The sequence below is a fragment of the Zosterops lateralis genome (assembly GCF_965231275.1).
Source record: "Zosterops lateralis genome assembly, chromosome: 17".
Lineage (NCBI taxonomy): Eukaryota > Metazoa > Chordata > Aves > Passeriformes > Zosteropidae > Zosterops > Zosterops lateralis.
In genome coordinates, this window is record NC_139777.1 from 1,856,531 (window position 1) to 1,880,779 (window position 24,249).

The 24,249-nt window shown below is 51.7% G+C and overlaps 1 protein-coding gene across 2 annotated transcripts; it reads left to right on the forward strand.

The window, feature by feature from the left end:
• The first annotated feature begins 1,591 nt into the window (after nt 1–1,591).
• Nucleotides 1,592–22,825, forward strand: SCARB1 (scavenger receptor class B member 1). Of its 2 annotated transcripts, XM_083873901.1 has the most exons (13): nt 1,592–1,766; nt 5,850–6,007; nt 7,630–7,771; nt 8,218–8,421; nt 8,605–8,700; nt 9,232–9,344; nt 11,167–11,333; nt 11,953–12,071; nt 13,126–13,199; nt 14,058–14,109; nt 14,575–14,721; nt 17,029–17,154; nt 21,700–21,812. In XM_083873901.1, exons 1-12 carry the CDS (start codon nt 1,647–1,649, stop codon nt 17,152–17,154), a joined length of 1,518 nt encoding a protein of 505 aa, XP_083730027.1. In that variant the 5' UTR covers nt 1,592–1,646; the 3' UTR covers nt 21,700–21,812. The 2 variants fall into 2 exon arrangements, with proteins under 2 accessions (XP_083730027.1, XP_083730026.1); XM_083873900.1 differs by lacking the exon at nt 17,029–17,154 and having other exon boundaries at nt 1,596–1,766; nt 21,700–22,825.
• Nucleotides 22,826–24,249: the final 1,424 nt, after the last annotated feature.

A 24,249-nucleotide genomic window follows, 5' to 3' on the forward strand; every position in this document is an offset into this window, starting at 1 on the left:
ACCAAGCCTGCCACAGTTCAAGGTGAGTTTGGACAACCCTCTCAGGCTCATGGTGGGATTTTGGATCTGTGCAGGTTTTTCACTTGATCCTAATGGTTCCTTTCCAGCCCAGGACATTCCATGGTTCTGTGACCTCTGCAAGTCACTTTGCTGTGTTTGAGGAAGCTCAGGGCTCACGGGGACAGTGGCAGCACAGTGAGCAGACACCACAGCTGGGGTGGGATCAACCGCAGAACAGCAAAATCTGATGAGGACAGCAAAGTGTCTTGTAAATGTTAAAGTTGTCAGGACATCTTCTGTTCCAACCATGGCAGAACACGCTGTTCCCTGAGATCTTCTCACGGCTTTGTTCCCCAGCGCCTCAGGGAATCTCCTGGATTTTACTGGGGTTTACTGGGATTTGAATAAAAATTCCTTTCGCAGCATTTTTTTGGAGAAAAAAAAAAGTTTTAAAAAAGTAAAAAAAAAAAACCACAGTACCTGCTTTATGCTGGGAGAGGGGGCCCATCCCACAACAGAAACCAGACAGGATTGAACAGAGACATTGGTTAATTGATAATTAAACAGAGCTAACTGATAATTAAACAGAGGCGACTCTCAGGGTAAAAGGTTTAGAAGGGAAAAATAAAAGTCACAATTAAATGTAAAGATACAAATGCAGGTTTTTCACTGAGGTGGGGACCATGGCAAGGGGCAGGTCCTGTGGCACCCACGAGGTTGTGTCTCCTCTCATGGTGCAGGACAGAGTGTGGCAGGTGGAAACACTCCAATTTCCAGATGTGTTAACTCAGCTGGGACAATGGGATGTTGCACAAGATTGATTTAAAACAGGCTCTCACAAACGGAACATTTTATTTTCTGCTGCCTTCTGGGGATGAGTCTCAACGAGGTTTTTATTCAGGGCCACTTTCAGATGCACGAGACAGACTAAAGACCAAGTTCCTCAGAAAAGTGGAGTTGAATTAAATGAAAAAACAGGGGCAGGTTAATGGGTGATGGATGTTTACTCCTCAGGCAAGGAGGAGTATATACACTTGAATACAAATACATTTATGTATTTTTTTGTCTAATAGTTAATGACAGAACAAGAAGGAATGGCTTCAAACTGAAAAAAAATAGGTTTAGATTAGATATTAGGGAAAAAAAAAATTACTGTGAGGATGGTGAGGAATAGGAACAGGTTCCCAGAGAAGCTGTTGCTGCCCCTGGATCCCTGAAGTGCCCAAAGGCAGGTTGGACATTGAGGCTTGGAGCAACCCGGGATAGTGGAAGGTTTCCCTGCCTATGGAAAGGGGCGGAACGAGACGATCTTTAAGGTCCCCTCCAACACAAACCCATTCTACTCTACAACCCGCATCACTGAGCCATATTTTATCTATTCCCACATCGCCTTTCTCTCTATATTTCACCATTTTTCCCGTTTTTCCGCCCGCTCACACGCGTTGACTCCACGCTCCGCTTCCCTTTCCCGTCTGGCCGCCGGGGGGCGTGGCCTTCCACCTAAAACCCCGCCCACCCCACAGCTAGGCCACGCCCCCTCCGGCCGGGCCGGGCCGGGCCGGGCCGGGCCGCGGGGCCATAAAGCGGCCGCGGACACTGGACCCACTCCCGGTCCCGCTTCTCTCCCGGTTCGGCTCCTCCCCGCCATGGCCGTGGCCCGGCGCAGGCTGTCCGCGGGGCTGGGGCTGGCCGGGCTGGCCTGCGCGCTGCTGGGGGGCTCCCTGCTGCTGCTGGGGCCCGTCATCGTCAGGCAGCAGGTCATCAAGGTTAGCGCGGGGGGCTGAGGGGATGAGGGGCCGGGGATGAGGGGCCGGGGCTGAGGGGTCGGTATGAGGGGTCGGTGGCGGTGCGGGGCGGGATGAGGGGTCCGTGCAGGTCGTCTGTGGGGCTCGGGGCGGGGATTGAGGGGTCGGTGGCGGTGCAGGGCGGGATGAGGGGTCGGGGCGGGGGTGAGGGGTCGGTGGCGGTGCGGGGCGGGATGAGGGGTCGGGGTGGGGATGAGGGGCCGGTGGCGGTGCGGGGCGGGATGAGGGGTCGGGCCGGGGATGAGGGGCCGGTGGCAGTGCAGGGCGGAATGAGGGGTCGGGCCGGGGATGAGGGGTCGGTGGCGGTGCGGGGCGGGATGAGGGGTCGGTGCAGGTCGTCTGTGGGGCTCGGGGCGGGATGAAGGGTCGGTGGCGGTGCGGTGCTCGGTGCGGTGCTGGGATGAGGGGTCGGTGGCGGTGCGGGGCTTGGTGCGGTGCTCGGTGCGGGAATGAGGAGTCGGTGGCGGTGCGGTGCTCGATGTGATGGGGTCGGTACAGCCCGTGTGCAGTGCGGGGCTCGGTGCGGGGATGCAGGCTCGGTGCGGTGCTCGGTGCGGGGATGCAGGCTCGGTGCGGGGCTCGGTGCGGGGATGCAGGCTCGGTGCGGGGCTCGGTGCGGGGATGCAGGCTCGGTGCAGTGCTCGGTGCGGGATGCTGTGCGGGGCTCGGTGCGGTGCGGTCCCGTCGGGGCTGGGGCTGGGGCTGGTGCTGGTGCGTGTTTGCCCTGTGCAGTGCGGTGCCGGGAGCCAGCGCTGGATGTGGTGGTGGTGGTGACAGTGACAGTGTCGGTGCTGCTGCAGCTCCGAGCAGCCTCAGGCTCTCCTCACTCCGGGCTCGGGGTGTTCCACCCTTAGTGGCAGCGAGTTTGCCCGGAGTGAGCAGGTTAACTGAGCACCGCTGGGTAACGAGGGCTCTTTGCATCACTGGAACTGGCTGGGGATGCCGTGCTTGGCACAGCATCACCCTGAGCACCCTCCTTCCCTCCTGCCCGTACCTACAGCACCAGTTATTCCTTTCATAAGTCAATGAGCACGCTGCCGGGCTCACACATGCTCCGGGGAGATGCTTTCCCAACTGGAAACAGGGTGATGTGCAGGAGCAACCTCCAGGTTATCCTCTCTCCTAGACTGAAAACCTGAAGAGTTGCTTCTCTGAACACCTGTTTTATCCACAGGAGAGGTTGTGAGGCTGAAGAGCCCCAAAATGTGAGGCTGTGGATGGAGTTGTTGGTCTGTTCAGTAGCTGCTGCACAGTTTTATGAACCAGCACTCCTGGGGACACCATTTATCCTGCTGTGATGTAGAGCTCATCCTCACATTTAGCCAAACCTTTTTTGTCCCTGTCCAGGGCAGATGTACTCCCTGCCTTGGCCTTTCTCCAAGCTTCCACCTACCCAGATCAGCCCCTGAAAATCTGCTTCTGATGAAAGAGGTGAACAAACACCCCCAGAGCCAATGGCTGGCGCTGCGTGTGGCGCAAAGGCTCTGCCGAAAATGACCTACTTAAACATACCCCTTGGAAGTGCTGCTGCCTGGGCAGAGCCACACAGTCCTGGAGATTAAACAGTAGAAAAATCTTTGTTCAGTTTCAGGGCATCAGGAACTGGTACCTGCAATGGCCCCTGCGGAACAGAAATGACATTTTTTGTGCAAAAAAACCTTTCTGCCCTCTTTTTAGCCAATCTTGATTCTTTCAAGCTAATTAGATAAGTCCTGGTAATTTGCAATGAGAACAGAAGATGAGGAAAAGGTCAGCCCTTGTTTCTCTTCACTTCACTTCAAGCCCTTGGTCTCCACATCTTCAACATGATGCAAAATTGCCCTGAGCTTATATGTTTTCCATTTCACTTTAAACCTAATAACTGAGTGTTGATGGGTGAGGAGAAACATTCAGGCCCTTACTGAAACTCCTGGGCTGGTCCTCAGAGTAGTGTGGGTGAGAGGAGCTTGAAGGGCTGGTAAAGGCTGGTTTGCCCATCCTGGCTTCCTGAGCTCTGTCAGGATGGTGTATCCTGATGGAAAAACACTAAGTTACAGAGAGGTGGCTGTTTCAGGGATATCTTTGGGTGAAATCTGCAGGAAAATACATGGGAAGCAGGGGGCTTGGAGTCTGTCTCCTGCCCCATCTGCACTGTGGGGTTGGCCCTGCAGAACCTGGGATATTGATTTTCTGCCATGCCACAGACCTTGCTGCCTGAAATCAGTGAGGCTGCATCAGCTCATCCCTCTGCCACCCGTGGCTGCTCCACTTGGAGCCTCTGATGCTGTCCTGGGTGGTAAGAGCCATCCTTTCCTGGCTGGTGTAGCAGGGTTGAGGAGGAGGAGGGTGCTGAGAGGATGTGGAGGGTGAGGTCTGGCTGACACCCGGCTTAACTGCTCCTCCCGGTCTGCAGGGGCAACCTCAGCTCTCAGTTTTCCTGAGCAGGGAGCCTCCCTCCTGGAGAGACAGGATTTGGATGCTGTGGTGGAGCTGCTGCTCTCCTGGCCCCACCTGGAGTAACCAGTTCCTTTCAGTTCCTCGGGAACAAAGATCAGCCTGGTCAGGAGGGGTCAAACATCTCAATGACCCTTTGCAACCCATGTAGTTGACTAACACTCTATTTTTGTTTCAGACGTATGACCGTGTTTGTTTTGACCTAAAAGTAGGTTAATTTTAAGGCTGTGGAGTACCTTGAGCTGCTGTGCCCAGGTGGGAGGGAGCTGGGAAAGGCAGCAGGGAGCTGGGATGTAGTTCAATTTGACTGGGTGCTTATTATAAAAATGCAACAAGTGGTCAAGGGAGGAGTGCAAGACAGAACAAGCAGTTAAAAGAAACCTGATGTTCTTGGTCATAATTGCTTTGATACTTAGGAGTTAGGGTTGTAAAGCAAACAAAATAAAAGTTTGTCCTATTATTGCTTCTTTGCCATGAAATCCTTGAGGCTGGCAAGATTAGAGCAGCATGTGGGCATGGAAGTGCTGATGGGAAGGGTTTCCTGGGTTAGATGGGTTACACAGCATTATGGAGATGTAGGGCTTGGATGAGGGGCTTGCAGGGACCTGCTGCTCACAGCCTTGCCATGAAATGCCTCGAGAAAGGTGAGGTATTATGGGGAAACCTCTGGTGCCTCAATTCCCTGTATCAGCAAGTAAGTGCCCAGTCAGATGGAGCTGCTCCAGGGCAGGAGCTGTGGAATTGCACCCGCACAAAGCCACATCTCTCCTCTTGTTGGTGGCTCAACCCCACTTCCATAACCTGCCTGGATCACCTCATCAAGGAAAACGATTTGTACCTGCAGAAGAGATTGTGGTGGAACATACCCAAACTAAATGTTCAAGAAGGAACAAGCGCTTTCTCCAGCTGCAGTGCTCCAGGGGCAGAGAGGGGGAGGAGGGAGATGTACCCCTATGCCAGGCCCTGAGCTGGGGAGGGCTTGAGTTGTCTTTGAGCTCCTGCAGGCATTTCCCAGCTCCCAGGACAGTGATAGGGGAACGATTGTGCCTTGCCTTTGACCTGCCTCATGATCAGCTGTGAGTCAATGCAGGGTGGCAGCTCAGAGGAGGCACAAGTGTCCTGTGGCACAGCTGGGTTGCCATCTCACTTCTCCATCTTCTTTCTGGGAATCTACTGGGCTTTCCCTGCTGGTACCCACAGAGTTAGAAAGATAGCTGTGCCACTTCTCCTTGATTGCTTTTAACTTTGTGGAGCTGCCAAAACCATGAGCAAAGGCCTTTGAGGCAGGGTTGTTTCTGCCAGACAATAAAACAGAGCCAAGTCTTTAGCACATCAAAACACTCAGGAAACCCTCTGGGTAGGATTAGGAGAGTTAAGCCTGAATAAATAAACTAGCGCATCTATCCTGTGGCATAAACCTGACGCTTCTGCACGCACACAGGAGTTCACCCTGTAGATCTGGCTGAGTTTCAGTCTGCCAGACACACTTGGATCCTCTGGAGAGCTTCTGTTGGAGTTGCCACCTTTGTTGAGCTGAGGGTGGATGCGTTCACCTGCAGCCACAGAGCCAAAAAAAATGTGCCCTCTTTTTTTTTTCCTTTTTCCTTACAGAACGTCAAGATCAACCCCAGCAGCATCTCCTACCAGATGTGGAAAGACATCCCTGTTCCTTTCTACCTGTCAGTGCATTTCTTCGAGGTGCTGAACCCCAAGGAAGTCCTTCAGGGAGCCAAGCCAGTGCTGAGCCAGCGTGGCCCCTATGTGTACAGGTCAGGTACCCCCTGTGGTCAGCCTGGCCTGAGCCTGGGCACTGCCAGGCTGCTGGGCTGCCTCCTCTGGCAGCAGGATGTGGCACCAGCAGGCCTGGTGAGAGCCCAGGGGAATGGATTTTACAGTGCTTTGATTGCTCTGATCTTGCTAAAGGCACATGTACGAACTCTGGTCACTGAGACAGTGAGATTGAAGTGGAGCTCAGTCTCTTTCTCCCTGTTGGGCAGGCAGAGCTGGGCTGATATGGCCCAAACATGAATGTGAGGGGTGTTGGTGTGGTGGTGGGGTGACCCTGTTGTCAGAGTGCTCTTCTTTATGCATTTAAGAGCCCAGCTCTGGAGCTGGAGCTGCCTCAATATCAAAATTCATGGGTCAGGCTGAGTCCTTATCAATTGTGAGACCCAGAATGTGCCTAACCTGAGTGCTGTGGTCATGGGAACCAGAGCACTGACACTGGCTCAGCCCCACACACACAGCAGGGCTGGGGCTGTCAGCCATGAGGATAGTGGCTGAAGCCCAGGTGTTCCTCAGCACCTGAAAGAGGAAGCAGTGATTGATGCTGAGCTGAGCACGTAAACTTCCCCATCAACAGTGATCTTCAATCTCTTAGTGCCTCCAGTACTGCGCGAGGTTGAATCAGCAGCCTAAGCAAGCTCATGTGGGCAGATTACAGGTTAATCCAGAGCTGCTGGGGCACTGTGTGCAGGGGAGGCCTGCAGTATGTTCTGTATGTGCCCTTGTTTGCCCCCCTGTGCCTTCTGTATGTTGCCATCTCGTCGCTCTCTTGGCTTGGGGAGAAAAGCTTCACTCGCTGTAAATAAGAATAAACAAAGGGGCAAAGCTTATTAGTGTCCTTGTGTTCCTGCTGAGCAAGATTAGTGCCCTTCCCTAATGTGGGCTGTAAAACAGAGGCTCCACAGTGAAGGACTTTGTTTTTTGCTGGTTAGAGCTGAGCTTCAACTCCTCCAGGAGCAGCAACAGGATTGTGATGTTGGGGACAACCTCAACCTGCAGAGCACTGCAGCCTCCACCAGCCTGGGGCCGCCCCTGGGGCGTGGGCTGAAGTCCAGCAGCACTGGGCAGTGTGCAGGATGTGCATGGCCTGAAGCCCTGAGGAGCAGGAGGTGTGATTTTAGCCCTGAGGAGCAGAAGGTCAGGCTGCCCTGAACCCTGGAGCCATCAGGGGAGTTTGGGAGCAGATCAATGTGGGCTGGCTGGTGGCACTTTGGCTGGTCCTCTCCTGTCTGCAGGTTGTTTTGGTGTGTGGGCTGATGTGGCTCTGCGTGTCTCTCTCTGATGTGGCTGGGCCTTCCGGTGGCTCTGGGTGATACAACAGAGAAGATTTATGCTTTAGTTTTGAATTTCTCAGGTAGCAAGTTGGGAAAAAAGCATTTTGTGTGTCTGCAAGAATCCAACCTGTCGGGGATGCCTGGGCTGCCCTCTGCTCCTGCCAGACCCTAATCCTGGCTGGGGTGGGAGGTTTCTATCTGTTTCCACGCTGCCTCCCCAGGGGTTTTCTCTCCCCCAGCAGCCAGCCCAGGCCTGTGCAGCCCATCCTTGCCCCACAGGCTGCAGGGGCTCTGCCTGAGGATGGTTCCCATGGTATCCCATCTCTTTGCAGGGAGTACAGGAATAAAACAAACATCACGTTCCACGACAATGACACTGTTTCCTACCTGGAGTACAGAAGACTTTTCTTCCAGCCACACTTGTCCAATGGCACAGAGGACGAGTACATTGTTGTGCCAAACATTTTGATGCTGGTAAGTTGTTTGTTGCCTAGGTGGGGTTCCACCTTCTGGGCTTGAGGGGAGGGTGGTGATATCCAGCATTGAATCACTGAATTATTTTAATGTAGGGCTTAAACCAGATCAAACAATGAGGTGGATAAGCTTATACAATGCAATTTTCTGCCTTTGTTTTTGGTGTGAACTTTTCTGTTCTGCTGCTACTGTTGCAAAACCAGAGTGTGCAGAGCAGCTGGTCTTGAGTCTGCAAACTCATCTGAGCATCCTGTGGGGAAATCGAGCCTGTGAGCCCTCAACTGCCTTCTTCCTCAAGTGGGGAATAAATGAAGAACCTCAGTCTGTGCAGAGGATTCCTCTGGGGCTAGAAATGGGAGCAGCAGAGGGATTTTGGTTGTCACCAAAAAAGCTTCATCTTCAGTAAAAATGGGGCTCTCATCCCAGAGCTTTGTTTTCTTTCTCAGGGAGCAGCTGTGATGATGGAAAATCTGCCAGATTTTGTGAAGAGTTTAATGAGCACAGCCCTGACTCTCCTGAAGCAACAGGCATTCATGAACAGGACAGTGGGGGAGATCATGTGGGGGTATGAAGACCCCCTAATAAACGCCATAAACGTGATTGCTCCTGGCCTGATCCCTTTCAAGGGGAAGTTTGGATTATTCATGGATGTAAGTAAAGTTGTTGCTTGGGAAATATTGCTGAAATCACAGCAATACTGACCCTGGGGACAGCTCAGACACTCAGCCAAGTAGAAGCTGAGCAGCTGATGGGGTGTGGGGCACCCAGAGTCAGTGACAGGCTGCAGCCTTGCTGTGTGCAGAAAATTAAACAACCATTCCTTCTCTCTGCAGTTCAACAACACCAACAGTGGGCTGTTCACAGTCAACACAGGCATGAAGGACATCACTCAGGTTCACATGGTGGATTCATGGAATGGGCTGAAGAAGGTGAGTGAAGAGTGGGGAGTGCCTTATTGAGAGCAGAGTGAGCTCAAAGCTTTGGGTGCTCTTGTTTGAAGACAAGTTTCTACAGGACTTCAAGTGCTGCAGCTTCTGCTGTAGCTGCCAGGAGGCGGCCATGTGGCAAAGGGCTTTTCAGGATTAAATTCATCAATGCCCTCCCTTGCAGTGCTGGTGGAGCTGGTTGCCTCTGATGGCTGAAGTCTCTCCTGTGCCCCTGTTGAAGTTGTTAAATACTCTTGTTAAAGGATGCTTCACCCTTCCCTTGTGGAGTTCTGCTCCTAACTAAAATCAGCTGAACGTAGGGATCAACCTCTGGGGGCAGGTGGATCTTTTCTGTTAATTGGGTGAATGTTTGGTTCATAGAATTGTGGAGGAAGGAAAATAATGTGCCTAAAGACAGGAAAGACCTTTGATGCTGCTATAGAAGCAGTGTGGGGTGGTGGGCATCCCCTGCAGGGGTGAAAGCTGACTGCAGCAAGCTCATCCTCCTGAGTTCTCTCTACACCTGCCCCACAGGTGAACTACTGGCGGAGCAACCAGTGCAACATGATCAATGGCACATCAGGAGAGATGTGGCCACCCTTCATGTCTCCGACCTCCGTGGAGTTCTACAGCCCTGATGCCTGCAGGTGAGAGGCCACAGCTGCCAGCCTGTCCCCGTGCAGGTGGCAGGACACCCTGCACACACACACAGGCCCCGTGCAGGGAGGCAGAGAGGGCTCAGGATTTGTTTCTGTAGCTAAAGTTCAGCTGCAGTTGGGGTTTGCATTATCTGAGCTTCGCAAACAGCGTCTCTGTCTCGTTATCAGCATCTTTGGGGTGTCCATAAATACCTTCCAGATCGCTGGAGAAATCATCTTGCCCCAGTTTGATCAGTACAAAATAACCACATGTGATTATCTAGTGAAGATCAGATGTTGGCAGCTAAAAGGAGAAGTAAGGGTTGTCAGAGGGAAATGCAACTGTAACTGCAGAACTTTTTCAGCTGACTAAACCTTTTGAGAAATTATGTCAGGGGGGGAAATTTGTGCCACCATTTCCTAGCTCTTTCTTTTTTTCCCTTTGCTTTTATGAGACACCCTGATCACACAGGGGTTAAAGTACCCCACAGAGCTGGCCTGTGTGCCTGAGGCTGGAAGGAGGGGAAACAGGCACAAAACTCCTGTCCCTAGCTTGGGGAAGATAATTCCAGCTTTGTAGATAGTGCTGCAAAACAAGCAAGTGCTCATGTTGAATAGAGAACAATGACCTCCTCAGTGAACAAACAGAGAGCTGAGCCAGGGAACGGCACAGGGATTCCTCTGCACAGGGAACATTAGCAAACACCAAAATGACCCCGAGCCAGGGTGTTTACAGGGAAGTTTACTTGTAACCAAAGTTCAAACACATCCCTGTTCCTATAAAACTACAGAAACCTCTGGAACAGATCATGCTTCCAGGCAAGGCTTCCGGTGAAGAGGAGGAAAACCAGGCTTGGTTTGTTGTTGGCACAGGAGGTTCCTGCCACACAGAGCTGTGGGGAAGTGGCTCAGCTTCTTAGGCAGTGCTGTGTCTTCTCCCCAAACCTCAGCCTCTCTTCAGGCAGAGTCACAAACACCAGCTGCCTTTCTGCAGGGTAAGCAGGGCCCATCTCCTGTGCTCTGTGCACAGAAAATGCAGCTGATGCTGAGAGGCAGCTACCAAGCTTTTATCCTGCTGACGTGCTACAGCAACCTCTGCCTCCTTGCTGGAAGGGTGAACAGAGCCAAGAGGCACATGTATAACTGCTGAACATGCCCTGAATCCCCCCCATCAAAAGGCCTCTGTAGGAATGAGCATCCCCTTGGCCTGCCCAGGCTGTCCTGGCAGCCCACTGTGACCCACTTACACCTTCTCTGATTCTCTGATCCCTGCAAGCCTCGCTCAAGTGTGAAGGGAGCAAATTTTTTTGTCCTGGAAACTCGCATCAAACCTGGCCAGCAATATTGCAGCACAACATCAACAGCTTCTAGTAGCAAGGGAAAAAAAAATCTTACTGTGTCACATAAGGAAATTTTCCACTCCCCTGGCAGCCTGTTGCTGGAGTTGGCCTGGGAAAGGGATTTATTCTGCCCTGTAACGGAGCACCTTGGAGCCAGGGCTTGCATAAAGTGGGTATTATCTCTTGGAGAGCAGCCCTGGGGGATTATTACATGCCTTTAAACAAATCTCACCTGGATATAGCAAACAGACTTATAAGCCTGTGGTTTCTCTCCCTGACTAGTCCTGACCAAACCCTTTAGATGTGCTTAAAACATAGAAAGCAAAAGGCTTTAAATACTCATTCCCCAAAGCGCTGCTCTGAGGGTTTATATTGATCTCAAAGTCTAAGTTACATTACAACTGCAACTTATCCAGCCAAGATAAGAACCCATTTCTGGGCTGGGAAACCTGTTGGCTAACCCTGCTCCTTCTCCACTGAAACCCTTGCAGATCCATGACACTGGTGTACGAGCAGTCTGGGAAGTTCCAGGGTGTGCCCACCTATCGCTTCGTGGCGCCCAAAACCCTTTTTGCCAATGGCACAGACTATCCTCCCAACGAGGGCTTCTGCCCCTGCATGCAGTCTGGCATCCAGAACGTCAGCACCTGCAGGCTCAGTAAGTCCTTTTTCCCCCCTGGATCTCCTCTGATGGACCAGTGTTAAATTTGAGCAGCAATACAAGCTTGGCTGTCTGAAAGGACAGCTCTAGTGTCTGGTTGGGGTGGTGGAAAGTCCTGGTGGGCTCTGTTTGCACTCCCACACTGAGGGAAAGAGGGAGAAGCCTTGTGATTAAAGTTCCTTCAGTGCCCAGCCCCATGAGAGCCTGGAATTTGTGGGAATGTGTGTTGGGAGCATTACAACCCCTGGACTGGTGGAGGGAGTAAGGAAGAGGCAGCCCAATTTAATTTAATTTAATTTGGCAACTGCCAAATTAAATGCTAACTTTGGACACTGAGTGTGTCATGTAAAAGTGACAGTCCAGCCTGGGTGTTCTAACTCGTGTCTGGGAGCAGGAGTTACACACACTTTGTGCTGCACAGTGGTGGGAGAGAGTGGGTGCTCCCTAACCCTCCCAGATCAAAAGAACAACCTGCAGGGAGGGCAGGAGATTGCTGGTTGGGAGGGAGAAAATAAAAAAGCCTCTTTAGAACAAGTATTGCAAGGGCTTAAAAACATCAAAAAACCCACTCTTAGGTGGGTGTGGAGGAGCTTAACGTGTCTTTACTCTCCTTCAGATGCGCCGATGTTCATTTCCCACCCTCACTTCTACAACGCTGACCCATCCCTGGTGGATGCAGTCGAGGGCCTGCACCCCAGCAAGGAGCAGCATGGGCTTTTCCTCGATGTGCACCCCGTGAGTGACACCCCATGGGTGCTCCCCTCACCCCAGGGACCAGCCCAGGGTTAGGGATGGGGACCCTGCCACCAGCTGCGTGCTGGCAGCGCTCTGCTCTCGTGACGCTGATTCCAGCAGGTTCCATAGTGCAAAGACTGGCCAGGACATGTGCAGATAAAAATGTCAAAGCCATAAACTAATTGAGTAATTAGCCTGGCTTCTGGAGAATTGCAGAACTAATTATAAACATAATTGTTTCGATAAGCACAGTGCAGTTCTTTCCACTGACTCAGGCCTATAACACCAGGAGGTGTATCTTGCAGCAGCCCAGCTGTGCCCCAAATCTGCAAATGTACATTGCCATGAGAACTGCCTGGCAAACTCTGAAGACCACACTGTGGCTCAAGCTGGCAGCTCCATTTTTGGGATGGCTTCTTCCACTCTGTCGACCTGCCCATCTGGAACTGGCTGCTTTTGCACTGGGGCTGCTGCTGTGTTACATCCCTCGTGTTCCTACAGCATGAGGGTGAATTCTCTGATTCACCCTCACTCCAGAGGGGGGGGATTTGGGATGTCCTGAGATATCATTGTCCCAACTGCTGAGGGGAAAGGGACTTTGGGATTTTCCACCCACTGCCTGCATGGGCAGTTTTTCCAAATGTTCAGTGATGTTTACTTAACCAAAAAAACCACCCTATTTCCCTCCTGAGGTAAGGTAAACTGTGTGTCTTATCAAGACGTTGGATTCTGACTGCTTTTCTTATCTCAGTTATGAAAATCTAATTAAGTTTATTACAGTATCAAACAGCTGTTGATAACAGTTAACTATATTCTTATCTAGCTGCAGGCTGCTGACTACAAACAGGGACAGTCCAACAAAAATTCTCTGCTTGTAAAAATCTGCTGCAGAAACTGCAGAGTCATGAGAAACCAATATTTTAATGGGTGTCAGCAAGACCGGGTTTGAAGTGTGATGTTTTCATGGTCTTTGGATGTTGCTGGACAGGGTCTGTTGGTCCCTACGAAGTCACTTGGAAGTTACTGATGCTCTGGTTGTTCTCTTCCTGTACAGATGACCGGCATCCCCATGAACTGCTCCATCAAGCTCCAGCTGAACCTGTACATAAAGCACGTGGATGGTATAAGGTAAGTGGTCACCTCCCAGAAATGTCCATCTGCCTTCCCTGAGCAGAGTCCCCTGAGGGAACTTCCCTGAGGGAGTTCTGCTGATGCTGAGCTTGCTGCTGAGTTTACCCTCCCCAGAGATGAAGCAGCTTTGCCATGACAAGTTCCCCTGTTGCTGGAGCTGAAGCATCAGCTATTCCAGCGACCACAAGTTCCATCCTTCAGCAGTGCAGAGAGTGACTGCCTGGTTGCTCAGCTTGGGCAGTGTCCCTGTCCCTGAGCAGGCAGCTGAGGGCTGGATTGTTCCTCCTGATGAGGCTGGAGCTGCTCATCCACACTGTGTTGCCTCTCAGGAGCCACCTGTACCATAGAGAGGCAAAACCCCCTCTGCCTGTGGGGTAGAGAGTGAAACCTGTGTCCAAAAGACACTCCCAGCTCTATGGAAGCAAACAGGAGGTGTCTGTAACCAATCCCTGTGGTGTCAGATGTTAAATACCAGCAAGGGTGGGAGTGTGCTCTTGCTGCTTGGGCTGAGGGGCAGAACACCTGCAGACACCCCTGTGGTGCCATCCAGGTGGCTGAGACATGAACTTTAACTGAGTTTCACCTCTCTGGAGCCCCCAGGTTTGGGATGGCATTTACTGCTGTCCTTGGGCAGTTAAACCCCCATGGAAACACAACCTCTGCTCTGGCATGAAAAGCACCTGGTCCCTCAAGGTGGGAGCAATAGGGGAGGGGTTGCCACCCCCTCGTGCTGCTTTCCTGGGCACTGTCAGTCTGTCAGACACGTCCCCTTAGGAAGGATTATGGTGCTGATTGTGACTTGATCAACCATGAACCTAAACAAGTGTTTCTTTTTTTCAATTTTCTTCCCCGCAGACAAACAGGGGATATTAAGCCAGTGGTCCTGCCCTTGGTGTGGTTTGCAGAGGTGAGCTGCCTTCCTCTGAGATTCTGCAGAGCCTCTCCTGCTTCCCCATCATCCAGTGCTGGGGAGACTCCACTTTGGATAAAGCTTTAAGCCAGCCAGACTAATTAAGCACCAACAGAAGGCTTTGCAGTACTTGGCTGTGCTATTAATCCCTCTGAGCTGAACAAACCCTGCACTATACTGGGTAAATCTCTGGCTCTGCCCTAGATGTGGGGTTAAATAGGGCCCTGGACAGAGCTGCCAGCATCCCTGTCCTCATGTGGGCCAGGGAGTGCAGCCTCCAGCTGTGGGTGCAGCTCCAGCTGACTTCCCCCTATTTAGTAAAACCTTTTTAGCCTGACTGAATCTTGCACAAATCCCCTAATTCATGCTGGGAGGTGGTGGGAGAGGAATCATTCAACTGCTCTGTCTCAGGCCCTGGGCAGGAGGGGAGATGGCACTGACAAACTCTGCTTTTTTGAGCAGAGTGGATCCATCGAGGGCTCAGTCCTAAAGCAGTTTTACACCAACCTGGTGCTGCTCCCCTCAGTGCTGGACTACGTGCAGTACATCTTCCTTGGGCTGAGTGTCCCCCTCATTCTCTCAGCAGCTGTGCTCATGGCAATCACTCAGGTAAGGACCTGCAGGTGCCTGGTGGGAAGTGCTGCCAGCCAAATCAGGCTCAATCAGATGATGTAGTTTGGGCTGACAATCTAACTACAATGTCTGAGGAAACATTGGCTGATGCCACCAACAATCTCCTGGTGGTGCCAGGTGCCAGCAGAGAGCAGCAGGACTTCCCCAGCCATGTAGAAATAGAGGACATGAAGCATTTCTGGCTTTTTTGGTGCGCAGCAGTGATGGAAGTGGCTTCCTGGAGGAGGAGGAATTCCTCAGCTCACCCAGCTGATGGAGAAACAATCCTGGTTTTTCAACCCAGAAGGCAGCAGCACTTTTGTGCCATTGCACAGATCTGTATTTCTGCAGGGTCCCAGCACTTTTGCAGTCAGCACAGAGCCTTCTCCAGAGGATGGAGCTCTCTGAACACACTGCCTGTTAAGGGAGATGCAGTTGCTGTTCTCTTGCAGAGGGGGCACAGCCACTGTGGCTGCTTCTCAGCCCAGCACAGGTTCTGGATTTCCTTGAAACGCTCTTGATTCCTCAAAATCCAAAGAGCTCTGAAAGTGAAACCCTCAGAGCCTTTGTGGACCTGGCCTTACCTTTGAAGCTGGGCTGTGGGGCAGGCAGTGGGGTGAGGCTGAGCTGAGCTGTCAGGACTGAACATAAAACAGCCAAAAACACCCAGTTTTTGGGAGCTCTGTAGCTCTGGCTCCACAGTGATCTGGTAAACACTAAGCTCTCTACAAGCTTTAGCTCTGGAAGGGGAGATCCAGCTTCCCACCCTAACCCTGTATCAAAGGAAGCTGATTTAGCTCTGCACTGCAGTCGGGTGCCTCAGGCTGGCTCTAAAGCTGCAGAGATGAAGAAGGGGCTGCTGGTGAGGATAAAAGGCAGTGTTTGGGATGAGAGCAGACTGAGGGGCAGCATGTGTGAGGGGCTGCCTTTGCTCAGATGCTTCCTGCCCTTCCTGGAGCACCAAACCCACCTCGAACAGCGCCAGGCTGCTCGCAGCACCACGTAATTGGATTTTAATCAAGTGTACAATTACTTAAGTGACTTAAACACATGATCCCAAATCCCCTTGTTGCTCCACGCACTTCCCTGTAGGGTGGGAGTTATGCTGGGGGCCCAGAGCTCACCAGCAAACCCTCCCAGTGCTCCCAGCATGGTCCTGGGGTGAACTTGCTCCCTTTCAGCCCATATGAGTTGTTGCTGGCAGACAGACAGGTTGAGATCTGCTGCATCACCCCAGGGGCTCTGAAAAAAAAGGGCTGGGCAGCTATTTCTAACACCTTATGCAGCCCTGAGCTGGAATTTCCTCACCCTGCTTTGTGCAAGTCTTAATTCCTGGTATCAAAGAGGTTTAACCATGCTAGAAAAGGTCAGGAAAAAAAAGAAAAAAAAAAGGTGGATTTTAAACTCATTCAAGCCAACTGAATATCTGCTTGTGAAATATCCCAAAGGCAGGCTTAAGCCAGCTGTATTTCTGTGCTCAGCCAAAAGAGTCACGAAGTGTTAGAACTAAAAAAAAAAAAAAAAAAATCAACGGCAGGAAGTGCCTGACTACCTGGAAAGTGATTCAAAAAAAACTCAATGACCTTACAAATCTCTAAGAAAAGCTGTACCATAACACACACAGAACTGTCTCCACCTAATGAGCAGATAAGAGGTTGTAAACTAGAAAACAGCGATTTGCAGCCAAGGTGTGTTCCTCATTTGATTGAAGTGTTGCTGATCTAGCCCTGATTGCCTAATCGTGCACAGTCCTGCCTCCCGAAGTCCCAGGCCATGTCAGAGGGGACACAGAGCGGGGACATTGTCCACACCTTTCACGTGTCTGGCAGCGTGAAGGTCTCCCTGAGCCCAGCTCCTCCCTCTGCTGTGCCTCTGCCTTCTGGAGGGAGCAGTGTGCTCCTGAGCCAGTGCACACGAGGTGCTGTGAAACACTTAAATCTTAGTCTAGTTGATAGTGGAGCCGGTTTGAAATGCATCTGTTGGATTAAAAAAATATATATATATGCGCATCACCTGTATTTTACAGGTGTAAAATACCCCCAAGACATTGTGACTCTTTGCTATTATGACCTAAAAAACCCTTGTGGTGACACTTTCAAAAGGCAAAACAGACCATTTTAAAACTGGCTTGACACTGAATGAAATCTTAAATAGGACTTAGTTTAATCTAAATTTCCAAATCCTCATTTATAACCAGATTTTAGTTAAAATGGTGATTTTTATTCCTCAAATCTCCTCCGAAAATTGGAACCCTCATGAGATTCTTGTCCGAGTGCACCATAAACTAGACTGATTGTCTTCTAGGAGAAATGCTCTTTATTTTGGAGTAGCAATAAAAAGAGCTCAGACAGTAATAAGGCAAACCAGGCCATCTCTGCCAAAAACCTGCCTCCAGTTAAGGGGACGGTGTTGCGGGAAGCCAAACTGTAGGTGGGTACCCAGTCAAGGTAACTCGCTTTCTCTCCTCCTGATCTGATTAAACCTCACTTAAAAACCAATCAAATGAAACATTTTGCTGTCCACATCTCCCTCCTGGCAAAGCTTTGAGGGAATGGTGTCGTCTCATGGATTTATTTGGGCCAATTTAGTTGTCTTAATGCTGGCACTTAACCAGGATTGTTGCAAGCATTGTTTCTCCTGGTGGAGCTGATCTGCAGCCCTAATAATGTCAGCAGGGACTTGGGGGAAAAAGTAGGATTGGTGTGAGGAAATATTTTCTTTGCCTATTTTTCCCCCCCCCCATCTCTGAGTGTTGGAGTTCCAGAGGTAAGTTTTTTTAAATGGGTAAAAAAAAAAAAAAAACAATTTGTGGGGTGACAGAGCTCAGCCCATTGGTGGGTGTCACCCCCTCCTCTGCATGCAGGGAGCCTCAACAGGCTTTCAGGAGGGGATTTGTATAATATCTGGGTTTGTATTACAGGAGCACAAAATCACTGAGTCGTTGAGGTTGGAGGGAACTGTGGCGGTCATCTATCCCAATCCCTCTGCTCTGGCAGAGTCACCTAGCTCAGCACCACCTCCAGATGTCTCTTAATGTCTTCAGGAATGGAGATCCCCCCCAGGGCAACCTGGTCCTGTTTTTACAGTTTTCACAGGACCAAAAACACAAAAAAAAAAAAAAAAAAAAGGAAAAAGAGAAAGTATTTTTAAGCATCCAGATAGAATCCCCTGTGTTTAAAGTGCCCCTTTGCTCTTGTCCTGTCTCTGGACACTCCCAAGAAGAGCCTGGTTCTGTACTTACACCTTCCCTTCAGAACTTTGTTTTCAGTGGTAAACCCCCCCTGAGCCTTCTCTTCTCGAGGCTGAACTGTCCCACTTCTCTCAGCCTCTGTTCACACAAGAGACAATCCAGTCCCAAAACCACCTCAGTGCTCCTTTGCTGTGGACTCTTCCCAGTGGCTCCATCTCTCTTGTGCTGGGGAGCCCAGAACTGAGCACAGCACTCCATGTGTGGCCTCAGCACTGATGAGCAGAGGGGAAGGATCACTCCAGGAGCTGCTGCCAACACTCCAACAGTGCAGCCCAGGACTCAGCTGCCTGCCTTTGCTCCCCTGCTGGCCCTCAGGTCTTTTCCTGCCCAGCTGCTGCAGGGCTGGGTGACCTTTAGTGTGTGCTGGTGTGAGAGGTTATTCACCCCCAGTGAAAGACCTTGTGCATCCTCTTGGTGAACCTCATGAGGGTCCTTCCAGCCCATTTCTCAGCCTGCTGAGGTCCCTCTGGTGTACCAGCCACTCCCCCAGGTTTTGTAGATGGTTAATAAAGATGTTAAACAGGCCTGGACACCCAGTATTGACCCCCTGGTGTACACTGATGGTTACTGGCCCCCAACTCACCTCTCTGGGCCTGCTGTTGAGGCAGTTTTCAGTCCACCTCACTCACTGCCTGCTCATCCAATCCCTGCTTCATCAGCTTCCCTATGAAGGTTTTTATGGTGTGAAAAGCCTGGAGTCCAGGCAGACAATATCCACTGTTCTCCTCTGCCCTGCCAAGCCAGTCATTTCATCAGAGATCATCAAGCAGTTTCCCCTTGACTACATTTGATGATTTAATTGTCCTTCGTGTGCCTGGAGGTGGTTCCTAGGGTTGGCTGCTCCATCACTTTGTCCAGGATGGAGGGAGACTGACTGCTCTGTAGCTTCTGAGGTTTTCCCTTCTGGGTCTTTTTCAAGCTAGGAGTGACATTTCCTTTCCTTCAGTCTTTGAGCCAGGAGTGGTCAAAGACAACAGGGAATGGCCTTGCTGTGACATGAGCCCACTCATCCATCCCATCTTGGTCATGGATCTGTGCATGTCTAGGGTTCCTCAAGTATTCTCTGACCTCATCCTCTTCCACCAAGGGTGCACCTTCTTTGCTCTGGACTTTCCCCTGGTTTCTGGGGTCCCCTGCCTCACCCAGCCCCAGGCCCCCATGGTTCTCTCCTCTTCCTTTTGTCACCTGGGTACTTAGAGAAGCTTTTCTTGTCCTCTGACATCCTTGGCTGGATTCAGTTCCAGTTGGGTTTTGGCTTTCCTGTCTTCATCCCTGCATGCTGGGAGAGTTTCCCTGTGTTTCCTTCCTGTATTTGTGTTTGGAGCTCCTGGTTCTCATCCATGTTGCCCTTCCTGGCTTGGGATTCTTGTTAGGGTGGACTGTTCTTGAACTTGGAGGAGGTGATCCTTGAACATGAACCATCTTTTTTTGCCCTTTATTCCCTCACCTGAGGTCTGTAGGCACTTTCAGAATCACAGACACATTAAGGATGAAAATTCCTCCAAGATCTTCAAGCCCAAACTTCACCTAAAGAACCACCAATGCCCAAAGAGTGTCCAGGTGTTCTTGATGGTATCAATGGTGCCCAAAGGGTCTCCAGGTGTTCTTGGTGATATCACTTGTGCCCAAAGACCCTCAGTGCCCAAAGAGTCTCCAGGTGTTCTTGGTGGTTCATTGGTGCCCAAAGACCCCCAATGCCCAAAGAGTCTCCAGGTGTTCTTGATGGTATCATTGGTGCCCAAAGACCCCCAGTGCCCAAAGAGTCTCCAAGTGTTCTTGGTGGTATCAGTGGTGCCCAAAGACCCCCAATGCCCAAAGAGTCTCCAGGTGTTCTTGATGGTATCATTGGTGCCCAAAGACCCCCAATGCCCGAAGAGTCTCCAGGTGTTCTTGATGGTATCAGTGGTGCCCAAAGAGTCTCCAGGTGTTCTTGGTGGTATCATTGGTGCCCGAAGACCCCCAATGCCCAAAGAGTCTCCAGGTGTTCTTGATGGTATCAATGGTGCCCAAAGAGTCTCCAGGTGTTCTTGGTGGTATCAGTGGTGCCCAAAGAGTCTCCAGGTGTTCTTGATGGTATCAATGGTGCCCAAAGACCCCCATTGCCCAAAGAGTCTCCAGGTGTTCTTGGTGGTGTCACTTGTGCCCAAAGACCCCCATTGCCCAAAGAGTCTCCAGGTGTTCTTGGTGGTATCACTTGTGCCCAAAGACCATCAATGCCCAAAGAGTCTCCAGGTGTTCTTGATGGTATCATTGGTGCCCAAAGAGTCTCCAGGTGTTCTTGGTGGTATCGTTGGTGCCCAAAGACCCCCAATGCCCAAAGAGTCTTCAAATGTTCTTGGTGGTATCAGTGGTGCCCAAAGAGTCTCCAGGTGTTCTTGATGGTATCAATGGTGCCCAAAGACCTCCATTGCCCAAAGAGTCTCCAGGTGTTCTTGGTGCCCTCACTGGAGCAGCAATGGGCAATAGTCAAAGGGTCAGACAAGCCTCACAGTCCCTCCACAGCCCCCCAATCCATGTCCCCAGCAGCAGAAGGCTGTGGCTGAGGGACAGGTTGTCCCTGTCTGTGTCCCCAGCAGCAGGAAGTGACCCACTCCTGTCACCTGCAGCTTCCTCCCGAGGTTCTTGCACTAATGAGTGTCAGGGCCCACGTGGTCTGTTTGAAGGTGTAGCTGGTTCCTGCTCAGCTCTGAGGGTGGTGGGCCTGTTCTGTAGGTGTCAATGTAAATGTTCAGGCGAGGAGAAGCTCCTCACCTCAGCTTCCACCCTTCCCTGGAGGCTGCAGCTGTGTCCTAGGGATGGGTGCAGCCTGTGTGTGCTGCAGCTGCTGCCTGAGGGTCTCCAGGCCCTCCTGTCCCTCAGCACAATGTCCCTGTCCCTTCCATCCCGGGTGCTGTGCAGCTCACTGACTGGCCCACAGCTCCTCAGGCTGGGGGTTTGGGTGGTGTCACAGGTGCTGCTGGGCAGGAATGGGAATAACCTTCCTTTGGTGGGGCAAGAGGTACAAAAATCTTACATTTAAGGAAAGGATCCTTGTTGCTTTTTATCTTCTTTTCTGCCAGAGTCAGGATTAAATGCTCAAGATGGTATTTCGTGTTGGGACTCAGATGTTTATTAATTCTTATCTCTATCACAGTCCCACAAACCGTGAGTTCTACAGCACTTTTAGCTAACAAACTAAAAAACTCCAATCCCTTTCTCTACAAGGCCTTTTAAGAATAAACTGTCCAATTATGAAATGACACCTAAATTATTTTTACTTCTAACCCAATAACCAACCACCCGTGGCCCACAATGTGGATTTTTCTACCCAATTGCAAAACACCACCCAGACCCATGAAGAAGGTGGTGAAAATGAAGGACTGGCCTCACTCCTAAATCCTCCATCTTTCTTTATATTTATTACTATATTCTAAACCCTTAAACTCTTAAGTTTAATATATTACACGTGTGATATTACACAATTTTATTCAAACTACACACCCACAATCCCAGTGCTGTCACTCAATTTTGGGAGCCTTTTCCACACCCTCAGGTCAATGCAGCATTTGCTTGGGGGTCAGAGCCTGTCAGCACAGAGAGTCTGGAATTCTCAGAAAGTCTAAAATTCCAAACCAGGTCCTTGTCCAGAGGAAGGGACTCGGGGTGGGGACAGGGTGGGGACAGTGTGGGGACAGGGTGGCACTGCAGGGTGTGGCCGGGCTGTGACCTCTGTCCCTCCCCTACAGAGAAGCGCCGGCGAGAAGAGCCCTGGAACCCCGGGCAGGCAGAACAAACCTCCCTCCGAGACCACACCGCTGCTGCAGGACACCGACACCCCGAGCCGGGATGGGGCCGAGTCCTGAGCCACCTGCCCTGGCACAATTCCCACCTGGACAGGCTTCCCAAGGGACACAATTCCCACGGGGACACGGCCACGCTGCAGGGGACACCTGCTTCAGGTCCTCTCTGCAAGGTGAAGCCCTGGACAACTCGGCGTTGACCCTGCACAGCACAGGGATGTTCCTGCTCATCCAGAGACTTCCACACAGTGTTCAAAAACCCTTGTCACAAGACCCCTTGTCCCCAAGGGCCACCCTGAGCCACTGTGGCCCTTCTCTCCGGTGGAAAGAAGATTGTCTGTCGCTGACTGATCTCAGAAGTTGTTTGCAATTTAAAACTGCTTATTGCTAGGGATAAAAGGCACTTTAATGGGAGCCTTTAAAATAAATGAGGTTTGTGTAGGTAGAACTGATGGGATTTAGTGATCTTTTTAAAAGCCACTGTTCATCTCACCAAGCGAGGCACACTCTGTCCTGGAGCCACTCACGGTTTTATTGCCACTTGATGTCACTGGACTGCCCTGCAAATCATTCGTGGGTGCTGTCACTTCAGTGATGTCTCTTCCCACAGCACCTGGAGCCTGCCTGGGGTTGCTCCAGCTTTTTGCATGTGTTGGAGAGTAGTGGTGACTTTTAAAGCCCCAGTTTTGTGTGTGCCATGACCTTGTGCTCCACGGCGATTCCAGCTCACAGCCCTTGTTACTTAATCTCTCCTGGCTGTAGGTGAGATGAGCCTTGGCAGGGGCTGGGTGGCACATCTGAGCTGTCCCTCAGCTCCTGGCAGTTGTCCCTGTTCTTGCTCAGCCCATCCAGGATCAGCTCTGGAGTGGCCACTGGCACTGGGAGGGCTGTCAGTGGCTCTGCTCACACTGCCTGACCACAGGGAAGGGGAAGCTTCACCCTGTCCTGGTGTTTTAATGAAGATATTTGTGCTCTTGAGAAGGAGGAATATGTGCAATCATGGAAGCTACAATGGCCTTAAGTAGGGTTTGATTAAAGTATTGCAGATTTCTGAAATGGTGTGTTGGGTGACCTGGGGGTTCATGTTACCTGGGTGGTCTTGGGTCACACTTTTGTGGGAAAGAACCCCAAAGGCCAGGAATATTTTTGGGAAATGACTGGTCTGTATTGTCTACCACACCTGCCTTGGCTGCTCCCAGCCAGGAGCTTGGGAAAACCAAAGGGGCCAGTGCTGGAGCATCTGGCAAGGATGAGACAGGTGGGGAATCTCTGCTCTGGCTTGGAGCAGAGGATTTGTGTGTGACATGGATCCTCTTGGGGTCTGGAAACCTTTGTCCAGGACAGCCCTGTGACTTTCTAGTGGGGTAAGCAAGACTTTTATACCTCCATTCCCCTTACTGGGCAGGAGGAGCACAGGACATAAACCCAGTTCTCCCTGGGCCAGTGCATTCCTTGCTGGCCATTCCCAGCCCTGCAGTGGGGCTGGGCTGCCTGAGCAGGGAAACAGCCGTGATGGAGCCCAGGGCACAACAGGAAAAGGTGACACAACTCCCCTTCATGCCTGAAGTGTGTCTGTAGGTACAACAGCACTGGCCAAGGCCCCTCTTGTGGCCGCTGCTGGGTTATCTCCGTGCCACAAATCCCCACTGAGAGCAAACCTTTAACTGCAGCTGTGGACTCGCTCTGGCCTTGAATCCGAGTGGGCAAACAGCAGCTCACACCCATCGCTGCGGGGTTGGATCCAGGAGTGGGGAAGGGGCTCTGGACACCAGAGGATGCAGCAGCAATAACCATCCCTGGGCTCCCTGGGAGGGGCTTTAATGACATTACGGTGCTAATTGCAGTCGGACGAGTGAAAGCCAATAAAACACGGCAGTACCGCTCTGAGCACAAGCCCTGGCGGGTGGGATTTTTGTGTTTTTGGAGAAGAACTCGGTGTTTTACCGGCGCTGCTGCCGGCGGGGCTCGGCGGGATCGCGGCGCTGCAGCGCTGCCCGCGGCCGCCAGAGGGCGCTGTGGGGCCGCGCACGCTGCGGGATGAGAGAGGGACCGGGGGAGAGAGGGACAGAGGGACAGGGGGATAGGGGGATAGGGGGATATGGGGACAGAGGGACAGGGAGACAGAGGGATAGAGGGACTCGGGAACAGGGGACAGAGGGTCTGCTCCTGGGGAATAAGGGGACAGAGGGACACGGGGGCAGAGGGACGGACAGGGGGTCTGATTCTGGAGAACAGAGGGACGGGGGTCTGATCCTGGGGGACACAGGGACCCAGGGACAGAGGGACAGGGGGTCTGGTCCTGGGGGACAGTGGGCCCTGGGGCACGGTCAGAGATCCTGGGCACTGATCCCTGCCCCAAACCCCCACTGTGTGTCTGTCCACCATGGGCACACTGTGTTTGTGTGTCTGTCCATGGGCACGCCATGCGTCTGTGTGTCTGTCCATGGGCACTCCATGTGTCTGTGTGTCTGTCCATGGGTACGCCATGTGTCAGTC

Bases quoted from the DNA above. Each gene is read 5' to 3' on its own strand.
- SCARB1 (XM_083873901.1), top strand. From the start codon at position 1,647: ATGGCCGTGGCCCGGCGCAGGCTGTCCGCGGGGCTGGGGCTGGCCGGG. The intron at 12,072-13,125 runs GTGAGTGACACC...CTTCCTGTACAG, and splicing joins TTTTCCTCGATGTGCACCCC to ATGACCGGCATCCCCATGAA. The intron at 14,110-14,574 runs GTGAGCTGCCTT...TTTTTTGAGCAG, and splicing joins CCTTGGTGTGGTTTGCAGAG to AGTGGATCCATCGAGGGCTC.